The 19,998-nt window shown below is 37.5% G+C and overlaps 1 protein-coding gene across 1 annotated transcript; it reads right to left on the bottom strand.

The window, feature by feature from the left end:
* Positions 1-5,153: 5,153 nt before the first annotated feature.
* Positions 5,154-10,451, bottom strand: COMMD8 (COMM domain containing 8). Its single transcript, XM_058838949.1, has 5 exons — positions 10,375-10,451; positions 9,632-9,787; positions 8,530-8,682; positions 6,725-6,880; positions 5,154-5,636 (listed from the first exon to the last, which is right to left on the bottom strand). Exons 1-5 carry the CDS (start codon positions 10,417-10,419, stop codon positions 5,616-5,618), a joined length of 531 nt encoding a protein of 176 aa, XP_058694932.1. The 5' UTR covers positions 10,420-10,451; the 3' UTR covers positions 5,154-5,615.
* Positions 10,452-19,998: the final 9,547 nt, after the last annotated feature.

The raw sequence follows: 19,998 nt of genomic DNA, 5'->3' as shown, positions 1-19,998 counted from the left end.
ATAAAAACATCACTTCTTGTCTCATGCTGGGGTCAATCTAAGAAATGGCCTGGTACTCACTCTTTTATATGTTTGTGGTTTTTTTGCAAAATCCAACTGCATTTGAGTATCAATACCAATGAGGAACTAAAATAATTACATGGCAGCAGAAGCACATCATATTGCTAGAGATCATCTCTGACCAATTTATTTTAACTCATCCCTGGCTCTCTGCACCTGCACAGTCTCATGCAAAAGTATAAAATCAATCGCACTGCCAAAAATGTAATAAAGATGGTTTCCTTCAGCAGATCATGCATTTCAGTGAGAACATCAGCCATCTCATCCACATCTGTGAACACACCAGTTTCCTTGTTCCTCTCTCTGAAATGTCATTTGTGGTTTTGATCTAGCTGACAACATATTACCTGATTTTTTTATGATATTCAGAGGAAACTTTGAATGTTGTGCAATGTAGCTAGCATTTCTGAAACAAAGCTGGAAAATCATCATTTCAAGAAAGAGCTGAATTAGACTTTGGCATAGGTAAAGAATTCAGGATTGTGTTTTACAAAGGAAGTTAATACTATTAACTATTATTCTTGTTAGATGATCCAGTATTGCTCCAGCTCCCATTTAAAACGATATCAACAGAAATATAGCAGATCTGAAACCTCTGTCTTCACCCCCCAAACCCCACCCAAAAAAAATACTGTAGGCATCAAAAATAATTGTGTCATCTATGATGCTAGGAATCCTTCCCCACGGAGTCCATCACCAAAGCAGTTCCTGTCGACCTACAGCAGTTCCTAGTTAGAAAAATCACACCTTCCAGTGCCTTTCATTACTCTATTACCTAAATTAGCTGAGTAACCCAATGCTTAAAAATAGCCAGAGCCTTCTCTATGTAGTAGTCTCCACACAGGCCTGCAAAAGTCCAAAGAATGAATCTTTGTGTTATTTTCCTCCTTTTCTAGGTTTTGCTAGGAGTCATTTGGTCTTTCTGGAAAAGCCCTGAAGCAGGGATGAACTAAAATTTTACAGAGGAAAGAGCAGATACCATCAAATGCAATTGAGGCTGATTTAAAGAAGTAAAAAAATAAATATGGACTATCTTGATGCACTTATGAAAGCATTTTTTAGTACTAGAAGAGTAAAAACCCCTTTACTGTTGATACTGCATTATAAATATTAATTCACAAATCAAAATGATAGCAAAATGTGCATACTTCAGGATAGGGTGTTATTGGTTCTTAAAACCACCTTTCAGAAGAAAGCGTAATTATGTCTCAACATGTTTCCCATCAGAAAGGCTTGCTTCAGAACTCAGAAATGTTCTACAGACTTATTTAGATCTTTTAAAAACACAGCTTCTTGGCATATGTAATAGCTTTGTTGCAAAAGCAGTTTTATAACAATAGTCAATTCCATACTGAAAGTTTGCTGTTCAGATGCAGTTCTGGTTCCCTTTAGCATACCAAGATCAAAGCTGACATGGTTGATATGAAAAAAAAGTTTTTTCTGAAATCAAGGGAAGATTTCTGTGAAACAGAGAAAAGTGCATTGAATGCCAGTGGAGGGCAAGTAACATTTTTATAATTCACTTTTATATTTTGTATCAAGATATGCTGATTTTCTGATTCAAATTACAGGTCTGTTTATGCAATGTGAATTTCTGTAGGTGCTTTTTACGTGGTGAAATGAAAACTTCCTGCAGTGTGTCTATTATATTGTAGGCACTGATTTCATTAGCTTTTGGTTCATAAAGCCTTCTGTGCAAAGTTCTATTTCTGGTGTAAATTACATACTCAAGAGGCCTCTCCTTAATATCTGCAAAGCCAGAGAGATGTCTTGAACATATTTGTGGTGGTTAGTTGGGGTTTGTTTTTTTTTGCCCATGCCACTGCAGGACACAAAAGTGAGCTGCTCCGCCAGGTAAAGACTGGGAGAATAGGAACCCATGTTCTTGAATTGGGCCAAAGGGGCATTATTTCCTGGGAACAATATTTACCAGTTAGTGTGCTGGGATGTGCAACTTCCAAAGCTATTCCACATGCTGTAGCCAGCTAATTAGAATGAGCTCACACATGGAAGAACGTAGGAAAATACAGATATAGGCAAATAGAGCAGATAAGCAAGAACAAAATTCAGTTCTTTAATTCTAATGGGGTGTCTTTTAAACTCTCACACCTTTGGCCTAATTCTTAGTCACAGGCATGAGTTTCTTTGCGAGTGGGGCTCCTCACACCATTAACTCTCCTCAGCTTTTGTTACTGGTGCAGCTTTAGTTAACTCTGGTTCCAGTATACAGTTCCTCCAGGGGCCATGACACACATGGCAGATCTTCCCACTCTGTGAAAACCTCTGTGTGGAAACACAATGCCAACATCTTTACCCATCCTGCTGCTCCTCAGCCAGGAGGAAGCATGGCTGGGCACACTTGACAGGCATGCTCCTGGACAAGGGCTTATTTCAGATGCTTCTGTCCTGTGGAGGTCTGTCCTATCTGCTACCTGCTCATGTCTACCTGCATTCAGCAAAGTGTAGCTGAAGATGACACCAGTGTAATGGGTCTTGTGAAAGCTCTAGCTTTTTGCATTCATCTGGTTCGGTACAGTCTCCACAAATGCCTTACCTGTCACAACAGGAGACCTTGCTTGTTCCGGAAGTAGCTAATTCTCTGAGCAAAGACAAAAAAAAGACATTTTCTGACAGACATGAGCAAGCTCTCTTCTCCATTCTTTTTGGTCCTTTTCCTTGCCCTCTGCTGGAGGCCATTATGTGCCTTACATTTCTCTGCAGAGATGTAAGGTCAGGATGCACATTTCAAATGCAATGCCGTGTTTTAGCTGCTAGCTCTCAACTGCTCATCAACGGGTGCTCCTGTCCCCCTCTAGCCATTCACATGGTGTTGTTCTGCCCCCTATTAGAAACATAATTTTGATGGTTATATAAAAAAAACCTCTGATTTTCAATAAAGTCTAACACCTATAAAGAAAAGCATCTCTTTGTACATTTATTTCTGTCAACAACAGCAGTATCAGAAATCTGTCTTATTAATGCAAAAAAAACATTGAAAAAAGATTTTTCAGCCTTTTTGTGTTCAGTGCTGCAGAAAAGGACAGACAAATACAGGATGATACTACAGACTGAACACCACCACAGATCCTTCATTAGAAATCCATTATTATGTAAGGTGCTAGAGAATTTAAAACTAAGTATGTAAACACTTTAAATCTACTATTAAGAAAAAGTCAGAAATATTGAAAGTAGCATCTACATCTTAAAAAATTGCTTTCTATTAGTGAGAGATGTAGCAGATTCTGCAACAGAAGTTTCACTGGTTGTATATAAAAATGGAAGAAATTACTTGTGGCCCTTTAGTGCTGAGAAACTACTGCCATTTCGTATTTTTGAATGGTTGATCTTGAAAACTAAGAAATAGCAACACAAAAGTTCACTTCAGCAACACTGAAAATTAGTTTTAAATATTCACCTTTCATTGAAGCACAGACTTTCTAGGTATGTTTTTTTAGTTTTCACAGTACATCTATAAATTGTATGATTACATCAGCACACAAGTTTCTTCTATCCAAGTGACATCCCAAACAATAGTGTACACTTCCATGAAATAAATTGCTGTTATTAAATCTGCTACTATAAACAGAAATATTTTCCAGTCCTTTTGTCCTAAATGATAAAACCAGCATGGCAACACTAAAAATAAAAAAATAAAGCCTCTTTTCTCTAGAAAAGCCTTTTAGCAACACATGCCCATCATATGGGCAAGAGTTATACCTTCATACATGTATCAGACAATACATTTAAGCACATAAGGCTGTATTCTCCTATAAAGCAACTAGATCTAGAGGAAAGGAAAAAGCACAGACAACACAAATATACCTATAAGTAAAACAAATAGACTTGGTGAATTTATTCCTTACAATACAAAAAACAGCATCCTCCTAATGCACTACTGGACAACCTGCAACTCTTCCAGATTTTTAATAAAATTAAACAGTTATCAATTCCCATCTGACTTTTAGCTTGAATTTTGTACCATTTATACAAGGCCTTTATCTGTTATTTGATCCATAATGAAATTTGTTGCTTATGGAAATTCAAGTCTATGATCAAGCCATATCTGTTAGAGGTTGCACTCCTATCACTGTAAGATACATTTTCCACTCTTTCATCTTTACAACACTTTACCCATCTCTCCTTTCTTCAATTTCTGACACTGAACATGTATATCTGATGAAATGCATCAATACCAAATAAGAGAGACAATATATTTAGGTTTCCTACCCATTAAACCCATTAAAATCCTTTTTATAGAAGCCTTTCTACAAGGGCTTCTTGTCCTCTACTGTGACCAGTACTCTGAAGTCCATTATTTTATACTAGTGTATTAAACTTTGCATATATGAAAACCCATGGCACAACAAAATACAGTGGAATAAACTCAAGACCCAGATCATCAGTAATTTTCCTTATTATTTATACAAAACTTGCCTAAGACACACACATGCACACAGTAAGAATCACACGTTAGTATTTATGTAAGCATTAGAGATAATTTGCTCTTTATGTATGGAAAAACTGTGTAATAAATAGTAGAACCCATAAGATTTCTGGTGTACCCTTGCTTACTGTTAGGGCTTTTACATACTACAATCAAACTCCATCTGGTCTCAGGAAAGTTTAGACTAGAATTTATCAATTATCTCCTGTATTAAGTGAGCTAGGAGTATCTTTTTTACAGTCTATATAAGTCAGCTCCTCTCCAGCACTGCAGCCCCTTCTGAAAACATTGGTATTTTTAACTGAAAAGCTATCAACTAAGATAAAAAAACTAAACTAAAAACTCCAACTTTACTCTGAATAAAGCTGCGGTGCTTTTTCTACTTCTGAGCACTAAGCAGGTGCCTAGAGAGATTGTGGTGCCTCAATCACTGGGAAATATTCAATACATCTGGAAACAGCCCTGTGGAGCCTGCTCTAGGTTACCCTGTTTGAGCAATGAAGCTGGACAAGATAACCTCCAGAGCTCACATCCAACCTCAACTATTCTGTCATTCTACACTGGTTTTGTTTGTAAAGGTGATTTTCCTCAGCATCTAAAAAGATTGAGTTTAGTGATTCATAAATCAAAAAATAACCTACTACAATTATTCACACACAAAGTCAGGTGTTTATTTACCATATTTACAAACAAGTATAAATACATTAATGCTACAAATACTCTCTCATATTCTTTGTTAGTGTGGCACTTTAGATCAGGTAACATACAATGCAAGTAAGATGCCTTAGTTTTACCAGGCACCTGTGTAGTCACTGCCAAAGTTTTACCAAAACAAATACAGCACACATTGTGATTCTCTTCCAAATGCCTATAAATCCTTAGTACTAAAAGCAACTAAAAGTACATAAGATTTTCATATTTTTGGTTAAATAGATACAAGAATTTGTTATTTTTACTGAAGGATTAGTAGTTCACTTGGTCACAAGTCATAAAAGTCTTCTGACTTCAGTATTTTACAGCACCAAAAGCTTTTCACTTGGCAGTAAATATATTTTTTTCCCCAAATCATTTGAGGAGCCATCACCAGCAGATACTGTTGATCTGAATTCCATCATTTCAGTTGTAAGACAACCTTCAAAAAGGAGAAAATGAATGAGAGTAAAGTTGGTTAAGACCAAAACTTTAGCAGCCTATGAAAAGAAGCCTTTTGCTTTCTGTTTCAGTATAATGCAACTGAATCAACATTTCTTTCCTCTGGACAGCACACCAGCCCTCTCCCAACTCTCTTTCAACCCAACCTCCCACAACCATTATTTAAAGTAACTTCCTTTACCCTTTACTGCACTCAAAACCGTTCTTCAGCTGCCTGTAATCAAAAAGTAGAACAATAGCAAGTCCAGGTCCATTGAGATTCCTTCTGCTCAAAGCAGAGCCAAGGGACCAATTCTGAAGTGAATTCCTCCTCGTGTGCCCACACAACTAAATATGGAGATGACCACATCCCACAGCTTCCATACAGACCCTCAAGCAGAACAAAAGGCATGTGAACACTGAGGTCTGTCCCACAAGAATTCTTCCTCATGTACTATTTTAATGTAGTCTTGCAGGGAAGAAAATTCATATGGAAGCAAGCTGTGAAAGCTCTTAAGGGCTATAATTTCCATTTTCTTCAAATCCTCATTTTCTTTAGCCTTTTCTATTAAGAAAGCTGAGACTCTTCAGTGTCTCAGAAGCCTTATAGTTTCACTTGAAATTCTCTCCTTGGGTTACAATACTGTAATTTTTGTAACTTTCTTCCTGATTTACTATGGCATGGAAATTAAAGGACTTAATATGAACCAAATAACTCTCCCAGACACTGATATTTTTTGAAGCTGAGGGAAACATGGGAGTTCTCACCAATCTTTCAGCATAGCAAAGGGGTATTTATATTAAATTTAAAAAAGTAGATTTAGTCTAGATATTAGGAATAAATATTTTACAGTGAGTATGCTGAAACACAGAGATGCCCCACCCCTGGAAACATTCAAGGTCAGGTTGGACAGGGCTCTGAGAAACCTGATCTAGTCAACAATGTCCCTGCTCACTGCAGAGAGCTTAGACTAGACAACATTTACAGATCTGTTTCAACCCAAACTACACTATGATTCTACAAATTCTGCTAAAAATAAATCAGTACATAACAAGTCAGAAACAAAAGATTAAATCAGTAAAAGTTACCTTATTAGCAGCTTCCAGTGCATTTATTAGGTTCTGCAACTCTTCCTTATTCATCTCTATAGAAATTGGTTTAATTTCACCATTTTCTCTAACATCCAAATCAAGATTGAGGAGTGGCATTTGCAGCATGGAGATCTTATCACTGGAGAGCGCAAGCTATGCAGATTGACACAACAACAAAGTGTAAGCTGGACCCATTAAATTTTTAGTCTTTCATAATATCACATCTGTATTTTATACTGAACTTGTAATACCAGAACAAACATCGGCATGACAAAATTTACTTCGAGTAAGTCATCTCTGCTGTTTTCAGGGTTTTCTTACTCACTATTGGGATTTTTGTTTGTTTGTTAATACCAACAATATACTGAATAAAGACCCCCTCTTCAAAGACTTGTCATATACACTTGTCAAAACCAATTAGTTAAAATTCTGCGCTGCCACATTTTAGTATTCTAGGTGAAAATGAAGGATACATTTGATCATGGTTCTTAATGAATTACAGATTCTGAAATCATCATATTTAAATAGATCTTCTAATCAACAGGAAGGGGCTTGCAGAATGGATTTTTTGGGAGAAAGAGGAGACCTTTATGCATTTTTCAACACTCTGCAGCTGATGGAACACATTGTCCAATATCCTATTAGACAAACACTGATGCAGGTTACATGCCAATTGAGCTTTCTTTTTCATTGACTACAATACCCTGTCTAGCACAGATAAGGCTTTTAAAATGCATTAAAATCAAAGATCAGTTGACAGTACTATAGGTTAGTATTGTACAGACCTATCTCATTTATTTAGAGAACAGAATGCGGTAGGGTTCAATCATGGCAAATGAAAAAAAAAAAATCATAACCAGCTCAAGGGAAAAAAAAGTGGCTTTAAGGAAAATTATAGTTCAGATACGTACCAGAAATTTGTATCACAAAATAGAAAGAAACTAAAAAAAATTCTCTAGAAGAAAACTTAAAAGAAGCCACAAACAAAAAACAAGAGTTTGCGTGAGTCCATATTTTTGTCCTCAGTAAAAGCAGTTAGCAAGAGATCAAGCCCAGTAACAGTTCATCTAAAGCTCATAGGATACCATATTTGCTCTTGCAAAACTTGTCTGGTTTGGGCACTGCTCTTTGATTTCCAAAGCTGTTTGCTGCAGAAATTATTGAGCACTCTTGTAAACATGGCAAACTATTTAACAGCTCTACAAATCTGTTTAACTGCTCCCACAGTCTAACCAAAAGTATAAACAGTGTAAGTAATGTTTTCAAGTCTTTGACAGAGCTTAATTTAAACAAAATGTCTTCAGAACCTCAAATCACCATTCTAATTTAGGGAACACTGTTATCATTGTTTTTTTACCAGAATAGGAAGTCGAATGATAAATTATTTCAAGCTAATTAATAAATGTCCACAGCAAAAATATAAACCTTTGAAGAAAGTCAAGAAAACTTATCAGTCAACTAATCTTAAAATTAAGCATATACTTCTTCCTTTGAGAAAAAATACTTTTTGTTCAGACTTCAAAATCATAACAGCATACAAAACTTTCAGGTGTCCCTGAATAGCAACAAGTCTCCCTGCAACAAGCAGCTTTAAAATAAAAGAGGGGAAAAACAAAATAGAGCAAATTTTTAAAGTTTATATTTGCAATTCATACAAATTTCTGACAAGTCTTTGATGTGCTTTTGCAATACCTGTAAAAATTGAACCATTCTACAGAGGGAGCAGGCCCTATGGGGCTGTATCAAGTTACTTCTCTGTTGTAGAACATTTCTTTCAAACAACATTAAGGCAACACTCTCACCTTTAACTGCCAGTCAAAGTCCTGCAGCTGGGCAGAAGAGATTGCATGTACATTTTCTACTAGGGCATTCCTGATTTCTTCCTTTCTACCCTTCAGACATTTTGTAATTGCTTCTTGATAGTCTGAATTTAACTCAATTATCTGCTGAGAAGCCTACAAAAATAAAAATAAAAACTGTTATTACCTGCACTATGAACCACAGAAGGAACACGTACCACCTGCAATAATCAAAATATCTAAGCTGATAGCTACCTTTCGTGGCTGCTCTCTCTCTTTGATAGTTAAGAGTCAGTGTTTGCCACAGCAAAATACAGAGAACAAAAGAATCACTTATACACAAGAGAAGAGAGGCTTTATCAGCCTTCTTACGTGCCACCCTAAAATCCAAAGAACATCACACCCCCAAACAACTCAGGTTTAGGTCTGCAAGTTTCCCAGCATCAGGGCAGAGGCTAAATACATCAGCTCAGATGAAAAAGAAATACTGATGTAAGGAGGTCCCCAAGGCTACAAAGGTGTCTTTCTTAGACTCAGCTGCCAGCAGGTGGTCAAAATACAAGCAATATGCAAGACATGAGAGTTAATATTGCTAATATTTTAGCAATATTTTGCAAAGTTCGTACCTATAGGAATGTCCTGAATTACAGTTCCCTGTACCACATGGTCCTCCATTCACAGTTAGATTTTTTACAACATTTATTTACATACAGTAAGTATTTTACACCACTTCAATGTGGTACTAATGAATAAAGAAAACCAAACAAGAAAGTGATCTGGTTTTATTGCTAATGAGCAGTATTATATAAACAGATTTAATCTGCTGATACTCAAATACCATATTTAAGTGACTAAATCAGTATTTTAACAACTATCCTGAGATATTAGAAAAATATTCAAAAATCTGCATCTATTTCACTTTTTGTTGTAGAAGTCTTGGCAGTGTATCTCTGAATGCTGCTTACCTTCTACCTATTTAGGCTGAATACACTACCGTTCAAATCCTACACTATAAAAACATTTTAGGATTAAATAAACTACAAAACGAATCACTCCAGTGATCATGATCTCTTGAAGCTAAGGCTAATCAATGATGAGCCCTTACCTCTTCATCAGATATATTTTTGCCAACTGCAGTTTTGAAATACGTCATAGTTTCTTCTAAAACCTCCATCCACTCTGACAAGCTCCAAACGTTGCCATAATCCTGGTATCGAGGATACGCACGGCCACAGATGCCATCAACTATCTTATGAAGGAACTGAAACGGTATGACACATAATGTATAATTCTCTCACGGTTAATCTATACCTGATATGAGACTGACCAAGCAATTGAGTTATCAACCTCCCTCCACTGGGAACTGCCTCAATGCTTCCAGACTGCAGCCCAGGCGCCATTTAAAAAAGCCCCGAACAGGCTCTCCCTGACTAGGAACTGTCCTTCCTTCTCCCCTTAAAGGCAGTTCTGAGGTGTGGCCACAGAAATCACGACGTGGCTCGGTTTCACCCTGGACTTACATACGGACTGAACTGCTGTGTGCACAGCTACAGCCCTGCTCGGATGCCGCATCACAGGGCCCCCGTGCACCGGGACTGCCAGGCTGCACAGCACAACCCGAACCGCTGGTTTCCAAGCCCGCGGGCCTCTCTAGTCTCCCAAAGCACTCTCCTCTGGCACTGCGGCCTGGCGGGAGAGGCGGCCGCGCTCCGCGGCCCCGCGCCGCCGGCGGGCCCTGCCTCCCTCACAGGTGCCGGAGGGCGGCACCCCGGCCCGGCCGCGGCTAACCCCGGCCCGGTCGCAGCTAACCCCGCCCGCCAGGCCCGCCCGGGGCCGCGGGGAGCCCACCTCGAGCGCCCGTCCCGCCGGGAGCTTCTCCAACAGCCGCAGCATCCCCGGCCCGGGCCGCCCGCCACGTGACCGCCCCGCCGGCGGTGCGCATGCGCGCGGGCAAACACCCGCCCTCCTCTGCCTCGTGTCGCGGGTTCGAGTCCCAGCCCCGGCGTCGTGACGGCCCGGGTGCTTGGAGGGCAGAGTGTGGTGTGTGCGACCTTCGGTCAGACAGTGAATGAAGCCGGAACCCCCCCCAGCTTTACAGCTTTTATATGCAATAACACCTGAGCTGTTTTTGCAGTCTGCCTGCCTTGCAGCTTTGCTTTTTGACTCTTAACAGGTTAAATTTGCTCTTGGTGGTAAAAGAGGAAGAACAAGACTAGAACAGGCACCACATGTTCTGTGGTATTAAATCAAATTGAGGAACTGAGCAGAAACACTAACTGCAGAAGCCCGTACTGCTTGTACAGTGTTTACCGTGAAGAGCTCATGTCAAAGTGTGAATTCAATCCTAGCTTAGTGGAGGAGGTTTATGAAACAGGTTTTTACACTAGCAGTGACCTTTCCATGTGTTGAATTGATTGGATGTGAATGCAAAGAAGCAAAATGGCCCTGATCACTTTCACAAGAAAACAAGAATTCAAGTCACAGCAGGTCACAGAATCGCACAGAGGCTGTTATACCTGTATAACACTGAAATCACAAGGCTAATTTACAGTCAAACAGTTCTACATATGTCAGTATAACACTGGGCTGGAAGAATATCAAAGCACCTCCAAGTCTGAACTGGTGAATAGAAGGAAGGTCTTTGTAAAAAACCCAGGCCAGTTGAGTCAGTCTGCAGCACAAATTCTTCACAGTCAGGTGGCCTTGTAGGAATGGGAGTTTTGGAGAAAGAAAGAAACACATAGAGAACAGACTTCAGGTTTTGCTGACTGAAAACTTTCAAATTCCCCCCATTTTCCTCGGGGTTTGCTACTGCTAGTAGATTAGACATTCAAGAAAGGTTTCTAGAAAATTTAGTCAATTTTATTATGCAGAAATTATTCAAAGCTGCTGTTTAAATGAGCAGTAGATGAAATTTCAAATTAAAAAAAATATTTTCAATAATAATTTCCTTTATTCCCCTAGAGTTTTCTTTGTTAGATAACTGGAAACTCACCCACTTCGACTATACTGTGTTGCGATCTATAAAATTGAGCACCAGGGGGAGCGTCTGCTCCGAACAATTTAAGCCCAGCGACAACAGGAGAAATACGAAGGTTATCCAGACTTGCAATGAAATAATTTACGAAATAAAGAGAGAGGTAGTGAGTGTCCCACTCAGTTGAAAGGGATCAAACAAGTGAAAAATGGAGGAGAGCAAAGATGAAACTCATGAAGACAGGAACAGACAGAAGAGGATAGGAAACTGCTGTCCCATGTGATACTATCTCAGTGAACGTTTTCAAAGCAGCTACTTTCTTGCTTGTCTGAAGAATAAAGTATTTCACTTTTCATTTTTCACATATATGTAGTTTAAAAGTGATATTTTTGGTTCAGCCTACTGGCCCATGAGGAGCAAAGTCAGACAGCTCAAGGAAGCCACAGCTGGATTAACTGAATCCACATTTCGGAGCTCATGTTCAAATGCAGTGAAGAAGGGGATATAAAACTGGCCTTCGGCAGTCTGGACTTTGTATGGAACTGCATTATTTGGATATGCCATTGTTATAAATGAAATTAGAATTTTGACAACTAGGTCCCTTGAGGTAATAACAGCTTAATTAAAAATGAATACAATTTAGTAAATTGAATAGTAATTCGGTATAAAAGAATACAGCATAGTAAAAGAATACAATTTAGTAAAAAATTACAATTGAGATATATAATTTTCCAGTAATTAAGTATGATTATAGCATAACCAAAACCAATTGGGGTACAGGGGGGGCTTGACGTACAAAACCGACCGGGGTACGGAGGGGGCTTCCCACCCTGCCTCACGTACAAAACAAAGCACTCCAAGCTAAACTTACATACTGTATGCTTATACATATTCATTAATGTTTCCCATAAGTTTCCTCTTCTTTCTGATTTTTCTGATTTTACGTCTCTATTCTTCATGGCGCATGCCTCACTTGTTGTTAGGGGGTCTTCAGCCTTCCTTTGGTGGTCTTTTGGCAAAGGCTTCTCCTCTTCCTCGTTGTCCTTTGGATAACCTTGTAGGCTTGCGCGTGCATACTAAGCGTTGTGTTATGTAAGTCTACTAATTAGTCTTATATTTACTGATCTTTAGGCCCAATTCCGAAAGTTGTTCTAATTTTGTCCATCTCAAGGCCATTTTCGTCTTGGGACATCACTTATCTTCCAAACTACATCCTGTACCTCAATTTTAACATGTAACATCTGTAAAGGGGGGCATCTGCCTTGTAACACTGATTCGATTGCTTCTAATAATAACTTCAATAACAGTTACAATTTACTCAGCACAAATCAATTCCATTTATTACACCATCAAGTCTTAACCTTTAAAATTACCTGGTTTCCATGCTTCTGTACCACAGCAGTAACAAACCACCCCACCCCTTGAAGTTAAACTCTCAAATAACCACAACATCAGGGAGAGAAACTTGCAGAACAGTAAGTATATATATATAGATATACTACAAGTAATATAGTATAAGGATTAGTAGGCAAGGATTTCAGAGCAGCAAGGAAAGAAGCAATTTTATGAGAGAAAAGTGTAGACCTCACTTATTTTATCCACATTGCTGATGACTTGTAAAGGGGTTTATTTGCTTATAAAGACAACACATAAGCTAAACTATAGTAATTAAATCCATTTTAAGATCAATCTATTTGTTGCCCTTGGTTTTGGAAGAACGGCAATAATTAAAACATTGGGAAATAACTTAATAAGCAGAGGTTATTAATATAGTAACATACATTTTATCATAACAGTGTAGCAATAATTATATATTAGTATATATGATATATAATAATTGTAATATGTAATGTGTATATAATATAGTAGCATAGTGTTTTACATTGCTCTAAGTATATCCACCTGGGGAGAGTATCCAAACACCAGTGTAAGTGTCCCACAAGGAACTATTAAACAGGTATGTCAATAGAAATAAATAGGTAACCATGTATTTTACCAACACACAGGGGACAGTAAGTGCATTTTTTTAAATGCAATGGAAACTCTGAGACTGCAGTTGAGATTATGTTGAGCTAAGCATGGATTGCTGTGGAGAAGAGAGGTCCCACTGGTCCCTTGGTCTCTGTGGCCACCTCTGCTTCCTCTCCCGAACCCTTATGCCAGCACTAGGGCACCTGGGGCTGTAGGATGAAACTGCAGCTGATGAAGATGAAAAGTAAATTTATTTTAGCATTAGTTTTTTTTTCATGGGTTAGATTTTCACCATGAACAGAGCACCACTTCTGACAGAAGTGACCTTTGTGGTTGGGATTGATGGGTAAGACAAAACTACCCCTTCTGGTAGCCCATACTTAGATGAAATTGGTTGACACATGAATATCAATCAGTGAACCACTTTAATTATTAAACCAGGAATCTTGAAAGTTTTTGTAGAAGCTTACATATGATCATGGTCATAGTGATATGCTGCAGCTGAAGGAGATTGAAAATAACATATCTCTGTTTAATTTTTACACTCTGACAAGCCAATGAAGTTCATAGTGAGGCTGAATGAACATGACAATGATGTGCCTAACATACTTTATCACTATTTGCTCTTCATAATCTATAATCATGATTCCTTCCGAATGACAAATCTGTTTCTCAAATTATTTTACTTGTAAATTTTGAACATGCAAAACTATGAGAAGTTTTGGTTCTTTCCCTCTGTCCCTATTCAGTAAATATAATATATTCAGTAAATATTCATGTATCCACTCTCTGAGACATGAGGAGCACTGTCATGCATACTGTGAATAGAGTCTGTCTCCACAGCTTTACACTTGTCTCTATCGTGTCTCCTTTTTCCAGGATGATGTAGAAGAGGAACTTTCTTAAATGTTCTTGAATTCACTTCTCACTGATATGTCAAAATCATCTTGTTGGTTTCTGTAGCAATTCTGTCCTTCCCACAGATAGCACTGAGGAACTAGCAATAGCTCTGAAGGATATTCCTGTGGTTCAACACCACCTTAGAGTCACACATGTTATACACTGAAATCTGTACTGCCTTTTGTGGACAAAAGCATAGTGAAGAGATCAAAAGAGATCTGCTACACTTTAAGATCTTCAGGGAGGAAGTGCTATTGTTGGAAACACTCCAAGCATACTTGAAAGCACCAGCTAGAAAAAAATACTGTACGCATTACTTGAAATCAGTTAATATCATAGGTTTGTAAAATATCTGTACTACATACATCTCAACATCTGCCTGGCTGAGGTAACAGACAAGCCAGGAGCTGGTATCACACCCAGTATTCTGCAGGATAGAGGCAGAGGAATAGCTTAGACCAGAAAAGTGACATCCTATGTACTCCAAGGGGCTGGTAGTCGGCTTGAGCCATATAGGCATTAAAATAACAGCTCAGAAGTCAAAGTGGAGTCAGTAGCTGGGATTCTACTCATGAGTACCACTGGTCCCTGTCTTTTATAAGCAGCTGGGCACTCACAGACCTACCCTGCCTCTGCTCTCTTGTCCCCAAGACACACTTCTTTACATAAGCTTCTTTGATTGGAGAGGGAGGAGTCTTCATCTTCCATCCTACAAGAACATTATGAATATTCTCCTAACTCTCCTTTTTACAATTCAGACCTTTTATTTCTTATCCCATGCTCATGGAACATGCAGTAAGTAATTTTTATCTTCTCTATTGATATCATCTTATAAGGAAAAATCTCTTGTCACCATTTCTACCCTTCTATGTCCCTTTCTTTATGCTTAAAAATTCTAGATGAACTGAACACCAGGTACACATCAGGACTGGAATTTTAATCACAATGTTCAGGTCTAATGATTGCAATGTCTGGAATTCAAAATGACAACAACAGAAAATTAGCAATGCCTTTTAGGGCAGATGTAGTAAAACTAAGCCAAAATATTCCCTTCTCCAAGCCTGACCTTAAGATTTCAGTATTAACAATGAATGGTAAGAACGTGTTGGCACTTTTCAAAAATCTATGGACATCATAAAATAGAAAATTAAATCCCCAGAAGGTAAATCATGGTGACTCTTAACACTAGTAGTAAACAACAATTAGTAGATGCTGGAATATGCTGCATAGCAAGTTGTACCAACATGTCATAATAGCAGTGGGGAGAAAGTATTCCTGAAATAATAAACACCCCACTACGAATATCTCATCTATACAAGGACTTAATGGCCTGTATTTATTATATAACTCTCAGTTGAGAGCTACTATTACAGCTACTATGGATTTTATTTTTATCACATCATATTTTGTAATGAAATGAAAAGAGTAGTTGGTGAAAGTTATGCTGGCAATACTATTTCTGCTGACAGAGGTTGTTTCAACCAAGGGCATACAAAGAGAAGGTAATTATGACAGACTAAGAAAAATCAGTTTGTTTATAAAGGTACATCCATAGTAAGGCACAGCAGTGCTTTTTGACTAAATGTCTTCCAGGGTATGTGCAGCCAGCTTCCTCCGAGGAATTCCTCACAAAATGGCCCTGTGATTTATAAGTCTTTTATCAGTCTTGTCAGTCTGTGTCCAGCTAGGCAGCACATTGTATTAGCCAGATTTTCTGGACTTCTTTGTGGTCTCTAAATAATACACTGTGGAGCAGCTCTTCATATCCCTACTTCCTACTGCTCTTGTCTTTTCTACGGGAAATAACAATTTAATAGGCTTCTCCCAAAGAAATTAAAACAAATACTATGAATGTGACAACTACTCTCAAAGCTAACTGTTCAAGTATTAATTTGAAAACTAGATTTTTAGAAGCAGCTGTCAGTGTCCTGGACAGCTTCTGCATATTTACCAGCTTTTCAAACTTCACTAACTCTCGCTGCAGTTGTATGACCACATGACCCATGACCTCCATGACTCCTGGGACAAATTGTGCTTTGAATCATATTACTGTAATTCCCCTTTTTTTCTTTTTCTTTTTTCTTTTTTACTCTTGAGTGTGTCTCAAGTTAGCAAAGACACAAAAATAAGAGAGGCACTTTCTTGCATTGGGAATTTTCTCATGGCTTAGTTGCTGATGAATAAGACACTACCAATACAAACAACTCAGCTTGCCTATGTGTAATTTCTCTCAGTACAAAAACAAATATGTTCTAATTTTCAAAAAAACACTACCAGCCATCTGAAAAACTCTAGAAGCCCTCTAATTCATACACAAGTGGAAGAGTTTTCTACATAGGAAAATGCTACATACAAATAGGGTTTGCTATTGTAAGAATGAATGGTAAAATTTTCTATAGAAATAATGAATAAAATAATGAATCTTATTATGTGGGTGACAGTGGTATTTTGGTTACTAGTTTGCTCACACCAAGTTTTCAATGCATTGATGTTATTACATCAGGGGAGGTATTTTTAATTTTCAATAAAGTAGCTGAAATCTGCTTTTATTTAGAGTTAATCTGGAGCAACTTCTAGAAAAGAGCTGTCTAGAAAATTTGTTTGTATTGTGAGGACATGACCTACTTGTTCTTGCAGGTGACACAATAAAGAATGAAGTAAGAAATTTTTTCATTTCACAATCTGGAGAATATTTCTAGAGAAATACTGAGCAACTTAAAACAGAAAATTTACAATTATGTTAATTTTCCTAGTTTTCCTTAAATAGTTCATCTACTTACAGGGACAAAATATAAGTTGTTCACTTGAAAATGGGACATGTTTTTTCCTTATGTTATTTACAACATAATATATGACATAAAGTTTAGCAAGGAGCAGTTGGTTTAATAGTGTCACACAGTGCAGGGTACAAGTAAACCCTAAAATTCCTTCTAAATTTGCACTTGACCTACAATACCTGTGAAAGTATAAATCTCTCTTGTCTTTACCATGGGCATGGCTTTTCATTAGTTCATCTTGGATCTGTGATGCATTGGGCTCACCAAGTGAATCAGAAACAAACACGTGGTAACATTTCCTCCAAGTTAGCTAAAGCTGTACTTGTGCTTTGTCTCAGTCTTGGTCTATCTTTGTTTATACTTTATCTTGGTTTACACTGGCTCTAGAAGGTGAAACGATCAGATATTATGTCTGCCGGGGCAAAGTTTCACCTTCAGAAATGTTTAAATATACACGAACCATAAAAATTAAATTTTTTTCAAGGAGGTGTCTTGTGGACACTTTTAATCTGATACTAGGGTTCCTAAACTTAAATTAACCATTTCATAGGAAACCAGCCTTGGATTTTCCCTTGTGAAAAATACCTGAGAGAATCCAAAAGTCTAAGTGGTATCTTCATATTCATCTCCTGGATTATTTTTATTTATTCAAGAAATGGATATAGTAATTGTGACATAATTAGCTAAATTAGAATATTAAAAAATTTGCTTGGCCTGTTGGAGTCACTGTCTAGCAGAAATTGTTAGAAAACTGTAGAAAAATTGAATAGGAAAAAAACACTTGAAAAATATTACAACCCAGACAATAACTTTATACAAGCGAAGATAAAGAAAAAAGCAGCAGTTACTAAATATTTCATTTGGTATCACTGACTGAGGTCCTTTTGTTAGCTGATAAAGTAGTTTGATAAAAAGAAAGTGTAGAATTAAGGTTATTTGTGGATCAGATAAATTCACAAGTCCACCTGCTTTTATATACAATGAAAATGAAGGCGCATAAGTACGTAAGTGGATATCAGAAGTGTTTTGACACACAATGAAACTGTAACAGTTTAAACCAGCTAATGACAAATTGACAGCTGTAGATAACGTTGAAGATTAGCCATGGGAAATTGTCACATCAGAGTAAACAGAAAAAGAAGGAATAAAGCAATTTTCAAAGTGTATCAATCTGCCTATGTGCAATTCCACTTTACTTTCCAATCATACACACTTTTCCATCAGTCCACAAGTATCAGTATTAGATGGTGTTGCCTTTTTTAGGGTTTGTTTCATGTCTTTATTCAATGTTAGTTCATGGGGAGTGAATACAGATTGTTAGAAGCTGGAGTCTCCCCGTTGATTACCAATTCAGCTTCCTCTATTGGATAAAGTAAAAATGTCAGGATAAGAGGTAAATTCCTGATGTAGTATCTCATTTAAAATTATTTTCTGCTTGTCTTGTTAATTCTGAGCCTTTTAAAAGTGAAAGACTTTCCAATTCCTTGTTAAATTCCAGATGATAATTACTTTCTATGGAATGGATAACAGAATGAAAATCTCTTGAACAAAAAGTCTCATCATCTTTCTGGCTTTCAGGATGGAAGTTCCTAGTACACACAACACCAAACCACAGTGAGTGACAATCAGCAAGCCCTATGCTAATAATAATAACTGCTACTGGCTGCGAATAACTGCCCTCCAGAACTGGCAGCTAATGCCAGCTTCCTGGTTCCTTCCATTCCGCAGTTGCCTAAACTTGAGGGTATAAATCACAGGCAAAGCATGAGGATTACATGAGTAAATATTAGTCAGTTATTCCCCTAAAACTTGTTTTGTCTACACAAGCTATGTCACAGCAATTTATCCAAGATTAACATTAAGGTCTGAATGGATTGTTAAACTACATTACACCTTTGGATGGACATTTTTATTTGAAATTTAGTTAGCCTTTGGTCAATTTGGTATGATTCATTCTTATCTGGTTTACTTCAGCTAAACAAAAGTGGATTGTTAAACACCAGGAACAGAAAGAATTATTTAATGGAAGCACTGGTCACTGCTACAATATGAGCAAATGGGTATGAAATTGAGTTTGGAAGCTACAAGATAATTCTTAACCCTCACGGCAACCATACTCTGGGGTAATTTTTTAATACAGTAATATGAGCAGAATACCTAGTTTTAGAAAAAATCAGACAGTTTATGAAACAGTTGTATGGCATGCTTGCAATTACAAGGATTCAATGACCCTGAAAATGCTTTTCAGGAAAGTTCCCACAATAATATTTACATATAACTCTACCTCTCTCAAGATTTCAAAATGTACATAATTTACATAGAATACATCCTGCATGATAAAATATTAAAACAAATGCTCAATCTTTCAAACTAAGCATGTAGGCTCAGATTCACTAACAAACACTTTCATGTTGTGGTGTTTATTCTCCTTGTTTCAATTTTTTATTTGTAACCTGAAAGTAGTAATACCTTCTTGTCTCACAGGGAGCAGTGAAGGAAAATTCATGACTATCTATGAAATGCTTACTCCAGTGATAAAAACAATCTCCTCATGAGGAAATCAATAAACCAGTACAGATCTAGACAGTGTAATGTAAATAAAGGCAGTGGCCACACACAAACTAGAGCACATAAACAGCTATTTGTTCACTATCTATCTGTCTTCCAGGGGTCCTGCCAGGAAATGTATCTGAGGATCTTGATAAGTACAACACACTGCTTTAATTTGCACTTGCAGCATTGCTTAGGACTCTAAACACATATTTACCAGCCAATGATCTGGTAAACAATAATTCAATGTAATTTAAAATTAAAGGGGGTTTTTGTGAAATCTCTGCTCCAGTTAAA

The sequence above is a fragment of the Poecile atricapillus genome, chromosome 4, assembly GCF_030490865.1.
Source record: "Poecile atricapillus isolate bPoeAtr1 chromosome 4, bPoeAtr1.hap1, whole genome shotgun sequence".
In the NCBI taxonomy this organism is placed as follows: domain Eukaryota; kingdom Metazoa; phylum Chordata; class Aves; order Passeriformes; family Paridae; genus Poecile; species Poecile atricapillus.
The sequence above is the reverse complement of the archived record's forward strand: the minus strand, read 5'-3'. Positions and strand labels throughout refer to the sequence as shown.

What these genes read in the sequence shown, in the direction of transcription:
- COMMD8 (XM_058838949.1), bottom strand. Translation starts at nt 10,419, where the DNA reads ATGCTGCGGCTGTTGGAGAAGCTCCCGGCGGGACGGGCGCTCGAG. An exon ending in CGGCGGGACGGGCGCTCGAG is followed by an intron (nt 9,788 to 10,374) that starts GTGGGCTCCCCG and finishes ATACCGTTTCAG; the next exon opens with TTCCTTCATAAGATAGTTGA. An exon ending in AAAATATATCTGATGAAGAG is followed by an intron (nt 8,683 to 9,631) that starts GTAAGGGCTCAT and finishes TTATTTTTGTAG; the next exon opens with GCTTCTCAGCAGATAATTGA.